The sequence below is a fragment of the Myotis davidii genome, unplaced genomic scaffold (assembly GCF_000327345.1).
Source record: "Myotis davidii unplaced genomic scaffold, ASM32734v1 scaffold132, whole genome shotgun sequence".
Classification (NCBI taxonomy): Eukaryota; Metazoa; Chordata; class Mammalia; order Chiroptera; family Vespertilionidae; genus Myotis; species Myotis davidii.
In genome coordinates, this window is record NW_006285258.1 from 3514885 (window position 1) to 3532748 (window position 17864).

Genomic DNA, 17864 nt, shown 5'->3' on the forward strand with positions numbered 1-17864 from the left:
CTCTATATCTGATAAATTACTTTCCTCCATTTTATTTATTTCTTTTTCTGGAGATTTCTTCTGTTCTTTCATTTGTGACATGTTTCTTTATCGTCACATTTTGGCTGCTTCCCTGTGCTTGTTTCTATGTATTCATTAGAGCTGCTATGTCTCCTGGAATTGGTAGAGTGGCTTTGTGTAGTAAGTGTCCTGTAGGGCTCAGTAGCTCAGACTCTCCAGTCACCTGAGCTGAGAGCACTAGGTGTGCCCCTGTGTGGGCTGTGTGCACAGTCTTATAGTTGAGCTTTGATTGCTGTTGGTGTTACTTGGAGGAGTTGACCTCGAGACCAATTGGGTATAAGGACCAGCAGCATCTACAATGGAAGAGTTGGTATGCAAGAGATACCCCTGTCGAGCAGGACTTGCTTCAGTGGTGCTTTGGTGCTCACTGAGTCTGCCCCTTGAGTGTGTCATTTGTGGATGTATAGAGCTGTAATCTGATATGGTCTGAAGCTGTCTACCAGGTGCACTGGCTCTGGAGCCTCCTGGGAGGTACAAAGTCAGCTACTGCCTGGAGCCACATGGCAGAAGCTACAGAACAATCAGCAGATGACTGCTACTTGTGTTGGGTTTGGAAGTACCTAGGTGAGGCCAAGCTATAAAGTAAGGCATGCTGGTGCTAGTGCCAGGTCTTGGGCCTCTTATCGATAGGTATGGGGCATGCTGACATGCTAGTTAGCTACTGCTTGTTTGAGAGATTTTAGGAAAGTCTGAAGCCTGAGCCAGGACAGGTTGTTCATACCGAAAAGCCTCTGCAAACAGCTTGGGTGAGGCAGTCTTGATGTACTTTCTTCTTTACTTCTCTAGTTATAGGACTTCTATTCAGTCAGATTTCAGGAGATTCTGAGTGATGGCTGTTCTGTATTTTAGTTGTAATTTTGATGTGGCTGTGGGAGGTGGTGAGTACCAGCATTTATCTACGCTGCCATCTTGGTTCTCCTTCTTCAGTAAATATTTCTCTTTTTGTTGTTAATCCTCACTTGAGGATATTTTTCCACTGATTTTGAGAGAGAGTGGAAAAGAGGGAGAGAGACAGAGAGAGATAAAGATCAATGTGTGAGAGACACATTGATTGGTTGCCTCTAGCACATGCCCCAACAAGAGCCAGGAATTGCGCCTGCAACTGAGGTATGTGCCCTTGATGAGCATCTATAGTCTGTGGGCCAATGCTCTATCCACTGAGCCAAACCAGCTAGGGCCAGTAAATATTTCTTAAATGAATGATAGAACAAATAAAGTAAACAAATATTAAATAGTAGCCTTAGACTATTTTGCAAGTCAGATACAAATTTTCAATAAACTAAAATATTTATTATAAAATTAACAGTTCCTAAAGAGTTCATTTGGATATAAATACAAACAGACACACACACACACACACACACACACACACACACACACAGTACCAATCCTAAATACTCACGGGTACAAGGGATTTGTATTGGCCAGTTGGAGAGTGTGTGTTTTTACAGGTTCCACAGCTATTAACATATCTTGTTCTACAGCCATAGGAAGAACAGAATATCCACAGTAATCTATATGTTCTCCTAGGAAAAAGAAAAAGCATTTTTTTATCATTGAAAACTTACAACACAAGAGTAACACAAGTTGACACTGAGGAAAAAACTTAACCACAAGCTAGGTATTAACAGAAAATAAAATACTATAGACAGAAACTGATTGGGGTTTCTTTTTCTCCCAGATATCTGAGCCAGGAACTTCTGCTAGCAGAAATATATTAGTTATTATTTTCTATCAATTTTAGAGTTGTTTAAACCTTCATAAGTTTTTTTTTCCACTTTCTGATTCATAATGAACACTTTCAAATAATTGTGAAACATCAAGAGTACTATCTCCTTCTGTTGTTTTTTGCTTCAACTTTTAAAATATGAATGATTGAAGCCCTTAGCACACTCTCCCTTATATTAACACTATGTGAGTCCCACTCACTTCCTTACTAAAGAATGAGGTCACCAAAGGTGAGGGTTTTGCTTTATTTTTCTTTGTGGTCTAACCAAATGCCTGGCAATAGTAAGTTGTGTTGAATATGCTCCACATAGCTAGGATAAAGACAAAGAAGCTGGAAGAAGAATATTTATTCTGTATTACTTCATATATAGTAAGCAAATATAGGAAGTAAACTATTCTTTTAATTCTAATTCTTCCATGAAACACCAGGAAGAATTGTTTTCTATTATACCATAATGTCTTCAAATTATCACTTAAATTCAAGGTTGTTATACATAAGATTTAACTACAAAATAACAATTCAAGAAGGTGGATTAAACAAGCTCATTTATATTTCCCCATACCAGGTTTTTTTGTTTGTTTGTTTGTGGATTTTTTTTATTGATTCAGAGAGGAAGGGAAAGGGAGAGAGAGGTAGAGACATCAATGATGAGAGAGAATCACTGATTGGCTGCCTCCAGCACAACCCGCACTGGAGCCTGCAACCCAGGCATGTGCCCTGACCAGGAAGTGAACCATGACTTCCTGGTTCATAGGTCTATGCTCAACCACTGAGCCATGCTAGCTGAGCCCCATACCAGGTTTTTATATCTGACTAGTGGCCTGGTGCACAAAATTCATGCACATTAAAAGGGAATTAATTAGAGGAAATATTTTAATATTGCAATTTACCCTTTCTCTATAATAGAAGTGTCAGAGATGAAAGAAAATTAGTACAATGTATATGAAAATCTCCCACCTGTCAGAGTCTGGGGCATGTTGCGGGACCCAGAGTCAAGTCCCTGCCAACCCACATGCACCTCAAAATCGCATGAGATCCAAACCCGGCCAGCCCCACTCCCATAAAGCCCCACAGGGCTTGGGGCGCAGCCTCAGGTCCCCCGTCAAGCCCCACTGGGTAGGGGGTGCAGCTTCAGGTTCCCCAGCCCAACCTCAGGTCCCCCGTCAAGCCCCACTGGGGCGAGGGGTGCAGCCTCAGGTCCCCTGGCCCCAGAGCGAGGGTGCAAGGGTGTGACAACCATTTGCATATTAGCTCTTTATTACATAGGGTTGCTCCTATGGCAGATATTGATCAACTGAGAAATGAATAGAAGGCAATTCAATTGCATAATCATATTTTTTTTTAAAATATTGTTTTACATGTTCTTACAGATAACAAACCTTTTCTTTCTACATTGATATAGAATTTATTATTTATAAAATAATAAAACAGACTTCTGGTCAAGATGGCAGAGTCCTCCCATAACCACATGAAAAGTACAACTAAACTACAGAACAACCATCATTCAAAATCACCTGAAATCTAGCTGACTGGAAGTTTTACAGTTAAAAATATAAAGAAGAAACCACATTGAGACTGTTAAGAACAGAGGAGACACAGATAGGCTGTTCCCTACCCACATATGGCAAATAAAAATCAGGAATCACCAGAGCAGGGCAAATAATGTGAGACAAGTTGATGGGGACTCAGCTGTGGAGGTCCCCCATAAGGATCGAGGGGTTCCAGCCCCACAGCAGACTCCCTCAGTCCAGGGTTCCAGTGCCAGGTAGAAAAGTTCCCATAACTTCTGGCTGTAAAAAACAGTGGGGATTGTGGCTGAGTAAGACCAAGGGTGGCTAGAGTCCCAAGCAGTTCCTCTTAAAGGGCCCACACATGGACTTACTCGGATTCATTCCCTCTGAGTTCCAACAGTGGGGCAGTAGCCTGAAAGGCACCAGAGACATACTGGGAGGAACTGAAGTGTCTAGCATCAGGGACAGAGCTGGAGGGACAGCTTTCTCCCAGACAGAAGTGCTGGTAGAAGCCACTGTTCCTTTTCTGAGCCCTTCTCCCACAGAGCCAACAAGTAGGCACCATATTTGAGTCCCCATCAACTTGGCTCACATTATTTGCCCTGCTCTGGTGATTCCTTGAGACCCTACCAACCTGTGGGCCCACCCAAGCTGTTTCCAGTGGCTTTTCCATACAAATAACCTGTCTTGGCTGATACTTCAGACCAGGGGTCCTCAAACTTTTTAAACAGGGGGACAGTTCACTGTCCCTCAGACTGTTGGAGGACCGGACTATAGTTTTAAAAAAAACTATGAACAAATTCCTATGCACACTGCATATATCTTATTTTGAAGTAAAAAAACAAAATGGGAACAAATACAATATTTGTATTTGCATGTGGCCCGCAGGCCGTAGTTTGAGGACCCCTGCTTCAGACTTTCCTAAAATCTCTCCAATAAGTAGCAGCTGGCCTCAGCATGCCCTGTACCTCTCACTAAGTGGTCCCAGGCCTAGTACTAGTGGCAACTGGTTTAGGTTCCAAGCTTGGCCTCTTCTGGGCACGTCAAAGCCAAGAACAAGTAGCAGTCATCTGCAGTTCGCTTTGTAGCTCACGCTGGATGGCCCCAGGCAGAACACAGGTGGCAGCTGACCTTGGCCTGCACCTCCTGGGAGGCCCCAAAGCCAGGGCATCCAGTGGACAGCTTCAGACACATCAAAGCACCACCAACCACCTCCACAAGCAACTTAGCAGGACTGCAGACCTGCTGGAGTAAGTCCTGCTTGGTAGAATGGGCCCCTGCATAGTCGATCTTTCACAGTGGTCCCTGGCAATCCTTACATCCAGTCTTTATAACCATCTCTCTCATTGACATGCCAACAGCAATCAAGGCTCAACTGCATCAAGTGGGTGTACACAGCCCACACTGGGGGGTGCACCCGGAATTCCCAGCTTGGGTAAAGGGGGAGGCTTGTAGCACTGGCTCCTACTGGACACCTACTACATTAGGCCACTCTACCAACCCTGGGAGATATAGAAGCTCTACCTAATACATAGAAACAAACACAGGAGGCTGCCAAAATGAGGAGACAAAGAAACATGTTCCAAAAGAAGAAAACAAAACTCCAGAAAAAGAACTAAACAAAATAGAGACAAGCAATCTATTAGATGCAAAGTTCAAAACACTGGTTATAAGTATGCTTGAGGAACTTAGAGACATGGAAGCCGTTAAAAAAAAAATCAGAAATGAAATCACTAACTGAAATGAAGAATAATTCAGAGGAAATCAACAACAGAGTAGATACATATGGTGTCCCAAAAAATGTATACACACTTTACAGCTGCCAGCTCAATTGACATTTCTTCCTTTTCAGATTTAACCCGTTGGAATTAATAATTTTTCAAAGTGTGTATACATCTGGGGGGGGGGGGGGGGGACACCCTGTATAAAGAAGCAAAAATCATCCAATCAGAACAGAAAGAAAAAAATCCAGAAAAATAAGGATAGCGTGAGAAGTCTCTGGAACAACTTCAGGCATACCAACATTCATATCATGGAGATACTGGAAGTAGAAGAGAGAGAGCAAGAAATAGAAAACCTATTTGGAAAAATAATGACAGAAAACTTCCCTAACCTCGTGAAGTAAATAGACATACAAGTCCAGGAGGCACAGGGAGTCCAAATAAGAGGAACCCAAAAAGAACCACAATAAGACAAATAACAATTACAATGTAAAAGGCTAAAGACAAAGAGAGAGTCTTAAAAGCAGCAAGAGAAAAGGAGTAGTTACCTACATGGGAAAATTTTTCAAATCAGAAGGGAGTGGCAAGAAACATTCAAAGTGATGAATAGCAAGGACCGATAAGCAAGATTACTCTACCCAGGAAAATTATCATTTAGAATTGAAGGTCTCATCAAAAATATGAACAATAAAATGGCAATAAATACATATATACCAACAATTGAATCTAAAACACAAAACACAAAATAAACAAATATACAGAACACAAAAAAATAATAAGATAAAAAGTAATAAAAATAAAGGGCTTTTCCTAGATTGACAATGACAATGATGGAGAAGTGGTTTTCAAAGTTATCTTTCTCCCCAACTTCCTTCAAGTAGACAACAATACAAAACAATGGTTCACAAGTAAAAAAAAAAACAAAAAACACGTATTTAAAGAAGTAGAACTGCAGGGAGTCACCAGATTCTATTGGGGAAGCTGCAGTGTGGGTGACAGCCTTCTGACATTCTTCCTTTTGTCAAAAATTATGGAAATACATTGGGTAAGGGACAGGCAGGGAGCAGGAACTGCTGGCAAGTAGGAAAATAAGACAATTATATTCTGCATATTTTAACAGAAAATATAATAATGCTTTTAATGAACACTGAAATTCATTTCATCCCAAGCACTATTTTAACTACATTGAAACATAATACCCCCCTTTTTTAAAATCAGAAAATAGACAATAAATTTACTAGAATAAGAATTACTTATCAGGAAAATCCTTAGTTTTGAAACTTTACCCACAAAACTAAAGGAAGCTTGGCTCTGATCTGAGGCTATTGCTTCTTTTCAGTCCTTTCATGATAGCAAGTTGTTGTTCTCCCACTTTGCTGTTTCCAGGCCTTTTTCCTGTCCTCCTGATCTTCAGACGCTTGACCACATTCTCTCCTCATCATTCTCATCTATGACTCTCTTAGATACTTGGTTCTTCAGTGAAGACCTTAGCATCTCCTTCCATCCCAATCCTGCAATAACCTACACAAAATTCAGGTAAACAACCCAGTCTAAGGCCCCACCTTCCTAACCCCTTGACCTCTGGAGAACCTGACTCCTCCCTACCTCATCCATCTACTTACTTCCATGGTTTTGACAATTTTAGTAATGACATAAAACCTTCTGATCACTTGGACCTTTTCTACCTATGAAGTTTTAATTTCAAATACCATATTCTTTACTAACACCATCCTGCTTTCCTGTTTTCCAGATTCAGTTCTTTGCCCTCTACCCTCTAAACTCCCTACTACCGTTCTTGCTTTTTCTACCCAGCACAGATTCTAGGGTTCATATCACCAACTTCCTAATGCCACTGCCATTCTCTTGTAACCTCCATATAAAACAAAAACCCAAATCTAGATCAAACACAAGCAACTTAGACTAGCTAAAAAGAAAAAAAAAAGAAAACTCTGGAGACCAGTATTGCTATAATTCTTTGGTCTCCAGGTCTAGCCAGACCTCAATGTTCCCAGCAAACCTTTTGTTTTTCTAGTCATCTCCCTCTCCTATCCTTCACAAGGCTATTTCAAATTTTCTGCCTTCTCCTTAAACTTACAGCTCCTCCCAATTCCCCCCATAAGAATTCCCTCAACCTCCTATGCAAAAATTATACATTTACCTACATCAACCTGTATCCTTTTCTTCCTTGCCTTCTGTTAAAAAGAGTCAGCGCTAGCCAGTTTGGCTCAGTGGATAGAGCATCGTCCTGTGGACTAAAGGGTCCCTAGTTTGATTCTGGCCAAGGGCACATACCCGGGTTGTGGGCTCAATCCCTCCCAGTGGGGGACGTGCAGGAGGCAGCCAATCAATGATTCTCTCTCATCATTGATGTTTCTATCTCTCTAGCTCTCTCCCATCCTCTCTGAAATCAATAAAAATATATTTATTTTTAAAAAAAGAGTCAAAGAGGCCCTCTTCCTATGCTCTAGATGGCAGCCCTCTTGCCCTCTAGGGAGTTCTGCTCCATCAGTTCCTCTCTTCTCAGATGTCTTCAACCTCTCTCCACTGGATTTACTCCATTGCCCTTTCCCCCTCATTTAAACATCCCGTATTTTTTAAATCCTCCATTATTTGCTTCGAAATAAAATAAGATCACCTGAGTGGATAATAATTGAAGCTATTGGGTATATGGGAGTTTATTATATTACTAGAGGCCCAATGCATGAAATTCATGCACTCAGGAGGGTCCCTCAGCCCAGCCTGTGCCCTCTCGCAGTCCCGGAGCCCTCGGGGGATGTCCGACTGAAAGCTTAGGCAGGGAGCGGGCCTACACTGGCAGTCAAACATCTTTAGTGCTGCCATGGAGACAGGAGAGACTCCTGCTACCACAGCTGCACTGGCCAGCCATGAGCCTGGCTGCTGGCTGAGTGGCACTCCTGCGTCAAGCGTCTGCCCCGTGGTGGTCAGTGCACGTCAGAGCCATTCGGTTGATTTGCATATTAGCCTTTTATTATATAGGATGCAAATTACTTTTTTGTATGTTTACACTTTAAAAGGTTTTTTTAATCCTCCTTTGAATCTTGAAGTTTTCTCAGTTCTCCATCCTATTTTCTCTCAATAAAAACAAATCATTCTCACATGAAGACTGACACTGTTCCAGTTTTATACATTATGGCATCCTAGCACAGGTTAAGTATTCAATAAATATTGATGAAATGGTATGATCACACCTCATGCCACAGTGTTTAAATATGATTTTAACTGGATAGGGAGCTGCGTAAGTTCCTGTTGTAGATGGAAAAGGGGCTTCTATGGAAAGTCATCTCACAGAGTGATCTGATCATAACTGGACAGGTTATGGCTGGTAGTCATGTCCCAGGCATATAACTTCTTTAGTTAAGGCTTATCTTTGCCTTAAGCAAACCCTGCCCATTGTTTCTGTGCATCTAGGTTAACAACTTTGAAATGGTCCTTCAGAACTCTTCTTCAAAAGGCTGAGTTTAACTATCCTGTACTCTAATCCCTGAATTGCTTTCTCCCAACATCATGTAATCTTTTTTATTTTCCTTCCTTAATCTCAAATGCATAAAAGAAACTGCAAAGCCTTCTCCCGAGCATTTGTGATCTTGCTCCCAACTCATGTTGTCAGTGTGGCTCAAATAAACTCTTATAAAGAAATGTTTTAAAAAGCAATCATTCTTTAGGTCATCTCATAATTAAAAGTGAGGAATTAGCCCTAGCCAGTTTGGCTCAGTGGATAGAGCATCGGCCTGCGGACCAAAGGGTCCCAGGTTCAATTCCAGTCAAGGGCATGTACCTCAGTTGCAGGCTTCACCCTGGCCTGGGCTCTAGTCAGGATGTGTGCAGGAGGCAACCAATCAATGTATTTCTCTCACATGGATGTTTCTCTCTGACTTTCCATCTCTTCCACTCTCTCTAAAAGTCAATGGAAAAATATCCTTGGGTGAGGATTAACAAAAATAAATTAAATAAATAAAAATGAGGAATTATAGGATTTCTAGTATTCTTATAATACAATGAGTAAACGTAAAATCATCAAAATTACTCACCACAGTCTAAAAATGTAACCTGAAGCACAGAAAAATATTTTAATGCCTCATGAAACAACATTAATAACTAGTTTCAATAAATGTTTTTTAAAAAATATATTTTATTGATTTTCTACAGAGAAGAAGGGAGAGGGATAGAGAGTCAGAAACTCTCTCGATGAGAGAGAAACATCGACCAGCTGCCTCCTGCACACCCCCCAGTGGGGATATGCCCGCAACCAAGGTACATGCCCTTGACCGTAATCGAACCTGGGACCCTTGATTCCACAGGCCGACGCTCTATCCACTGAGCCAAACCGGTTTGGCCAATAAATGTTTTAAATAAATGGAAAAAATTAATAATAACACGGATTGGGAAAGATGGAAAGTATAGTGTGGTTTCTTATGTAAAAGCTTGAGTAGGTATATGTGAAATATTCTATTTTTTTCAGTTCTTTAAAATTCTTTTTCCAGGGAAAAAATAAGAAAATAATGTATTAACAAAAATTTGGATCTTATCAAAGGAGGAAAAAAATTGGAGAAGGAACTTTTGAAATACCTATTATGTTGACCCTTCCTGGTGCTCGAACATAAAACTTGGGAATGGATCCAAACTTAGAATTAAATATCTCCTTTAGCTTCAGCAATCTGAAAATAAGAGTAGAATGTCAGAATATCCACATAATACAAAAATCCATAAAATACACATGTGCAAATATATTTCATATACTTACCATCATTAATTACCCTTAAAAAGTAAAAAAAAAAAAAAAAAAAGCAGACTCTTTTACTAACATACTTCCTTTAGAACCCCAAGAATAAAAAATATTGTAACTCCCTAAGTGACATTCTAACAGTTTGGACGTTCTTTCATAGACACAAACCTGGCACATCTTGTTGTGCCAGAAAGTAAGGAAGTGCTGAAACAATGATGTAACATGTCAGGACACAGGAGCCCACAAAGAGGATCCCACTGCCCAAATCTGAAACAACTTGATCAACATAGTAATAAAGACAACATATTATAACCCACAGAATAAAACAGAAATAAGTACGTCCATACTAATATAAATAACTGGAAGAGCCCTAGCTGGTTTGGCTCAGTGGATAGAGCGTCGGCCTGCAGACTGAAGGGTCCTGGGTTTGATTCTGGTCAAGGGCACATTCATGGGTTGGGGGCTCAATCCCCAGTGGGGGGCGTGTAGGAGGCAACAGATCGAAGATTCTCTCTCATCATTGATGTCTCTATCTCTCCCTTCCTCTCTGAAATCAATAAAAATATATTTTTAAAAAATAACTGGAAGAAAAGGAAAAACACTTCATTATACTGAAATGACATATAATAAATGTAAAAAAAATGAAAAAATTGAAAATCATCATTTAATGACCATCATAGTAATAATTTTTTATTCAGTCAAGGATCATCAATGGATGCTAAAACCAGTAAACAGAAGTTTGATATGAAACAGAACATTAACATATTTTTTAAATATTTCATCAAAAGATACTTAATAGTTACAGAAAAAAAATAGTAACTTTACAGTGGAAAAACCAGGCAGATGTGTCCTCAGCCAAGTGATCCCGGTTAACAGCATTGGTAACGGGCAAATAGACATCATGTGCCTCCTGATATGATGTACTGAGAAAACAAAATTACTTTTTTGTAGTATTCTTACCCAAAAAATAAATAAATAAATCTAATAATGAAGAAATATTATATAAAGTCTGTTAAAGGAAAAAGAATTTTAAAGTATAATCATGACTCTTACACAGGTATAAAATACATGTGTTGAACATGTTTATCTCATTAACTAATGACAAAACCAGTAAAATATTATAACCAGTTAGAAGGAGAAACCAAAGTACTACTCATACAGTCAAATAAGGAATGTTGAAATGAAGTTACAAGTAAACACAAAAGCTACTAAAACTGGTTAATAGCAACAATCAACTGCATCCCATTAGACATAATTTGCAGTTCCTATGCATAAGAAGCATTTGCACTGCTGTCAGTTTTCTATGACCTACAGCACTATTAAAGAGCTTGACTGTAATGAAAGGCTCAGAGACGCATAGAAATCAGATCACTTGAAAGATAGGTATGCCAGGCAACTTCTGATTCTCCTTGGAGACACCTAGTAAACTTTTCATCCATTTCCAAGTTTTTCACAAGTTTTCCCTGCAACCCAAATTGAGGGATAGTCTATAAAATAACTGGTCATGAAATACAAAGAAAGGCTGAGGAACTGCCTGCCTCCCAAAATAAAAGATATTTAACAAACAAAAAAAGAAACCTAAATGCACCGTGTCCTCGATTGAATCCTGACCAAGAAAAAATATCTATTATTATTATTTGCTATAAAGCACATTAGTGGGATAATTGGTAGCATCCATAGATAATGTCATATTGCTACTAATTTCCTGATTTTGATCATTGTATTCTGGTGCTGTTAGAAAATATTCTTGTGCCTGGGAAACACACTCCAGTATTTAGGTTAAAGAGGCATCATGTCTTCAACTTAATCTCAAACTATTTAGAAAAATATAACATAACTAGAGGCCTGGTGCATGCATTCATGCATGGGTGGGGTCCTTTAGCCTGGCCTGCACCCTCTCGCAATCCAGGACACCTCGGGGATATCAGACTGCTGTTTTTGCCTGATCCCTGGCCTGCAGACAGCTGGCCTGCAGGAATCAGGCGAAACCAGCTGTCTGACATCCCCCCAAGGGATGTAGCAGTGCTGAAGCGGCAGGTGGCTGGGGAGGAGCCCGACTGGGGCCGGGCACAGCTCCGCTGCCACTCATTCCAGCCCCACTGCGCCTGCTGCTGCAACCACCACTGCTCAATAGCACTGCTGTGGAGGCAGGAGAGGCTTCCACTGAAGCAGCTGTGCTCGCCAGCTGTGAGCCTGGCTTCTGGCTGAATGGCACTCCTACTGTGGGAGCAAACTAACCACCAGGGGGCAGCTCCTGTGATGAGCATCTGCCCCCTGGTGGTCAGCACACATCATAGCAACCAGTCGGCCAGTGGTTCCAGCGATCTGGTCGTTTGGTCCTAACGGTCGCTTAGGCTTTTATATAGAGAGATAAGAGAGAGAACAATAAAATAAATATGGAATAATGTTAACATTTGGGGAAGCTGAGAGAAGAGGACACAGTATTTTTTTTTTACTATATTTGACTTCTTAAATTATTTCAAAATAAAAAGTTTTTAAAAAGCATTTACTGATACTTTACTAAATACTCTACTTAAAAAGGAGATTAATAATAGTCGTTGGCCTCTAGGAATATAAAAGTTTGTTGGAAGAAAAAGATGGGTAATAAAAAGTACAATACAGCATGACAATAAAGTGATACAGCCCTTTGGGAGTAGAGAGAAGCTATTTAGCTCCTACTGTGGGAGAATGTGGATGAAGATAAATCCATAATGGGGAGAATAAGTTAGAGAAGGCTTCCCAAAGAGGCAACAGTTAAAATGAGTTGTAAAGGATGATGTCAGACAAGTGGGATGTTATGAAGCATTCTAGGCAAATGGAATTAAAGGGCCAGCATGCTGCATTCCGAAAATTATAATTACGGCTTTAAATACATCAAAAGAGAAAAGTAGGAGCGGAGGCTGGTGGTAATCAAGCCCCAGATCCTAAAGGGCCTTACATGCCAAGTTGAAGCAATTGGCTGTGAACAGATGTTTAAGGATGAAGTGATATCAATTTCACACTTGACAAAACTCACTGGGGAGTGAATAGAAGGTGGGTCATAGGAAGGCAAGGCATAAAGAAAGAAATCCAATAGGAAGCCATTGTAGTAAATCTAGAGAGAAATGCTGAGGGTACACTAGTGGTGGAGAAAGAGAAGGGTGAAAATTAAACTGATATTAAGAAAGTCTAATCTATAGGAATCAGTGACCAATTAGGCGTGGGCAAGAGAAAGACGTTTTCTAGTTTATTTAACTCCACTAGTCTCAATAGGGGCTGTTTCTGCCTATGAAAATCACATACAGACAAAATTTCAAGCAGAACTTGAACCCTTATTAATTTGCTTTTATAAAACTGCGAACACAAATAAAATGAAGTACTAACAGCACGTTAGAGTAAGTCGCCTAAAATGTGTTTTAGTAAAATGATTTTGAGTTATTAACTTTTGCATTATTTTCCCAGACTACCCCAGGAAAACAGTCTGTCCGTGCCTTACTGTAACTACTCCATCACCAAGAGGCTTACCATACAACACTCCTGCCTTTCAAATTCAAATGCAAACAGGCTGTAAAGGAAAGTATTTTTCTCAAAGAATAGAAAGAACTGTTGTACACAATGTTTTCCTAAACCTCATACCTAATCTATGATAATAAAATCGTAATATGCTAATTAGACCAGACGTACTTCCGGACGAAGCCACGGCAGCGGGAGTTGAAACAGAGGTGGCAGAGGAAGCAGAGGTGGCAGAGGCTCTTGGCCGCCGCCACAGTGGGGGGTGAGCACCTTGCATGAATTTCATGCATCGGGCCTCTAGTCTATACATATAAAAGCCAAGTGACCCGTACGACTGAAATGACTGGTTGCTATGATGTGCACTGCAGCCAGCCAACCAGCTTGACGGGGGTGGGGCCAGCCAGCCAACCTCCCTCGGCCCCTCCCCACAACCAGCCCCCGCAACCCCGATTGGGGGTGGGGCCAGTGGCCAACCTCCCAAGTCCTCCCCCCACCCCCCCACCCCCGCCAGCTGGCCCAGATATGTAGGGGAGGGCTGGCCCGGACCCCACTCATGCACAAATTCGTGCACCAGGCCTCTAGTCCTCTGATAATGAAGCAATATGGCTATAATTGGGAGAGAAGCTATATTTTTATCACACTGGGCTAGTCACCAGCAAGACTCCATCGCTTAAAATGTAGTCACTTAAAGCATGCCTCCAAAACGAGTACAGTGAGCATTTCCAATATGAACATAATAGCTCCTACAAAGATCACATCGTTAACGGCAGAAATGGTCATATTGTCACCACAGCAATTACTGAATATGGTGCTCTAAATGCTCTTTGGACTTCAGATATTTTTTAACAGCAGTTTTGGTAACAGAACTTGAGAAACAAAAACATGACTGTTGTGAATGAAATAGATTTCAATATAAGGACTGATTCTCCAAGGACCCTCGGGTGACCAAATGGCTAATTGCAAAGAAGAATGAATTAAAATTTTAAGAGAAAAGACATGTATCTTTAGTTTGACTATCTCAGACAAGTCTCCTATACTATCTGTGCTTGTTTTGTCTTCACTATCAGGATAACAAGAAAAATATGACTTTTAATACCAATTTAAGAATACTTGGCTGTGAATATGTATTTTCATGGTGAAGGGAATCAAAACTTGCCCCTTCAAAATATGTCACTTGGCAGGAGGATTATTTTGAGCTGAACACAATTTAAGAGATAGCAAGCACAGGAGGAGCTCTCTCCTCTCCCTCTATCTACCTACAAGCAGGGCATAGATTTCCCTTTCTGTGCTTGTCTCATTCCTCTCCCATACCAAGAGATGAAGATTCTTCACTAACAAACCTATATAAACAAACCTTACTACAATAGCCCTTATTATCTTCCGTTAGTTCCCCCCATATAATCACCTTCCCACAACTTGCCATTCTACAAGCCCAAACCCCTTCTTTGTATCTAGTCACTTCTCACAATTTATCACCCTTTGTTAAAATGGTACATAACCTCCCACCCCTAATCACTTCCTTGGGTTTTCACTTTTCTGGAAGTCCCCAAGTGTTGAACGTGAAATAAAACCTTTTCTCCTGTTAATCGATCTTTTGTCATTTTAATTCACAGGCACCAGCTCCTAAACTTAAGAGAATAGAGGAAAACTTTTCCTCACTTAAAATCATAATTTTAATGAGTTGTTCTGTCCCTCATTTTCCTCAACTACAAACTGAGGATAATGATAGAAGTTACTGCAAAGGTTTGTTATGAGAATAACAGGAGCCCAGCCGCAATGGCTCGGTAGTTGAGCATCTACCTATGAACGAGGAGGTTACTGTTCGATTCCCGGTCAAGGCAAATGCCCAGGTTGTGGGCTCAATCCCTAGTGGGGGGTGTGCAGGAGGCAGCCAGTCAATGATTCTCTCTCATCATTGATGTTTCTATTCCTCTCTCCCTCGCCATCCTCTCTGAAATCAATAAAATACCTAGGAATAAACTTAGCAAAGAACATGAAAGACCTATATACTGAAAATTACAAAGCATTATTAAAAGAGATTAAAAAGGACAAAACAAAATGGAAAAATATCCTGTGTTTATGGGTTGGAAAGATCAACATAGTTAAATGGCAATATTACCCAAAGCAATATACAGATTTAATGCAATCCCTATCAAAATTCCAATGTCATTTTTTAAAGAAATAGAACAAGGAATCATCAGATTTGTACGGAACCACACAAGACCCCAAATAGCCAAAGCAATCCTGAGAAAAACGAACAAAGCTGGAGGTATCATGCTACCTGCCTTCAAAAATTACTACAGTGGAGCCTTGACTTACGAGTTTAATTCGTTCCGTGACAGAGCTCGTAACTCAAATTACTCACATTTCAAATCAAAAAGTGAACGAGTGAGACACGTGATGCTGGGCTGATGTGGCGTGCACTGTGACGTAAAACAGACACACCGATCAATGGAACAGAATTGAGAGCCCAGAAATAAAACCACAGGTATATGGGCAAATAATTTTCAACAAAGGAGCCAAAAACACACAGAAAATAAAGCCTCGTCAATAAATGGTGCTGGGACAAATGGAAAGACACAGGCAAAGGGTGAAATTAGGTTAATTTATCCCCAAAATGGATCAAAAACCTAAATATAAGACCTGAAACAATAAATTACATAGGTAGCGAAATTATGGACCTTGGTCATAGAGAACATTTTATAAATTTGTCCCCAAAGACAAGGGAAGTAAAGGCAAAAATAAATAAATGGGACTGCATCAAACTAAAAAGCTTCTGCACAGCCAAAGAACTGACAACAAAACAAAGAGGCAGCCAGCCAGATGGGAGATGATATTTGCAAACAGTAGCTCTAACAAAGGTTTAATTTCCAAAATGTCTAAAGAACTCATAAAACTCAACACCGAGCAAATAAACATCTCCATCTAAAAGTGGCCAGAACACGTGAAAATATACCTCTCCCAAGAAGACATAGGAACAGGCAATAGATATATGAAAATATGTTCAACCTCACTGGCAATTAGGGAAATGCAAATCAAAACTACAATGAAATCCCACCTCACACCTGTTGGAGTGGCCATTAGCAACAAGACAAGTAATAACAAGTGTTTGGAGAGGCTGTGGGAGAAAGGGAACCCTGACTCACTGCTGGCAGGGATGTAGACTAGTACAACCACTGTGGGAAGCAGTCTGGCGATTCCTCAAAAAAACTAAGGATAGTGCTACCATACGACCCAGAAATCCCTCTTCTGGGTGTATACTCGAAAACCTTGAAATTGTGTGTTTGCAAAGATATAAGCACCCCTATGCTCACTGCAGCATTATTCACGGTGGAAGACATGGAAACAACCAAAGTGTCCTGCAATAGAGGACTGGATAAAGAAGATGTGGTACATAAACACAGTGGAATGCTTCTTAGTCATAAGAAGGGATGAAAGAGCACCATATGCAACAACATGGATTGACCTTGAGAACATTATGGTAAGAGAAATAAGTCAGTCAGAAAAAGTTAAGAACCATATGATTTCATATGACGGGGGGCTCCCTTCTCTGCATCCAGCACTGAGAGAGAGAGACGAACCGGTTCTTTTAAGTAGGAGGCGCTTTTGGGATTTGAGAAAATGAAAAGACAGGCACAGAAATAGAATAAACCCTTGGGCCGGGTGTGGCGTTTGCCCTCTGATGGAGGGACAGACACAGAGAGAGAGCCAGCACCGGAAATCAATTTAATAAATACTCGAATAACAGGAAGTTACATCACATCTGGGTGGGCCTTGAGTTCCTGGCGACATCATGAGATCCAACCCTTAACACTGGGTAAGGAAAGTAAAACTGAGTGGCGCCCCAGTCTCTTGACCAGGTCTGCCCCCAGTGGCTCTGCCTGCGCTCTGAGTTTCAGTGACAAATTTAAACTGAGTGTTTGCTAGCGGCCCTCAACAATTTCACTCATATGTGGGATAGAAAACTGAAACTCGTGAACACAAACTGCGGTGTGGTGGTTGCCAGAGGGAAGGGGGTGGGGGGTGAAGGGAGTCCTAATATATGGTGACAGGAGATTTGACTTTTGGTGGTGGGCACACAGTGCAATACACAGATCTCATAACTTAGAAACCCACACCTGAAACCATATGTTCATGTTAACCGATGTCACCCTGATAAATTTAACAAATAAATAAAGTCACACAAAAAAATAAAGCTCTTGACATGCTGGAAAAAATGGAAATGTCCTTACTTTAACAAAGGCTATTTACCAGAAACAGCAAATATCATATTTGATGACAAAATGTTAGAAATGTTCCCATTAAAAGCAGAATCAAGACAAAAGTTCTATCATTCAACACTGTACTACACTGCATAAAATATAAAAGACATCAAAAAGTTTAAATGCTAGACTGGGAACAATATTGCATAATATATTTAAAAAAACAAATTGCTTATATCAAAAAAATCCATACATTCATACAAAAAATCTACACTAATAAAAGAGAAACATGGTAATTGGTGTACAACCGCTACCCTTCCCATTGGCTAATCAGGGAGATATGCAAATTAACTGACAGCCAAGATGGCGGCCGGCAGCCAGGCAGCTTAAACTGAACATGAGGGG

General features: G+C 40.5%; 1 protein-coding gene across 2 annotated transcripts in view; it reads right to left on the reverse strand.

Moving 5' to 3' along the window:
• Positions 1 to 17864, reverse strand: part of GALK2 (galactokinase 2) — a 146099-nt gene that overhangs the window by 116293 nt on the left and 11942 nt on the right. For both annotated transcript variants that reach the window (XM_006756021.2, XM_006756020.2), the window contains exons 2-3: positions 9609 to 9697; positions 1463 to 1586 (exon numbers count right to left, since the gene is read on the reverse strand). In XM_006756021.2, the coding sequence (XP_006756084.1) occupies positions 1463 to 1586; positions 9609 to 9697 (213 nt within the window). The remainder of the gene's footprint in view (positions 1 to 1462; positions 1587 to 9608; positions 9698 to 17864) is intronic.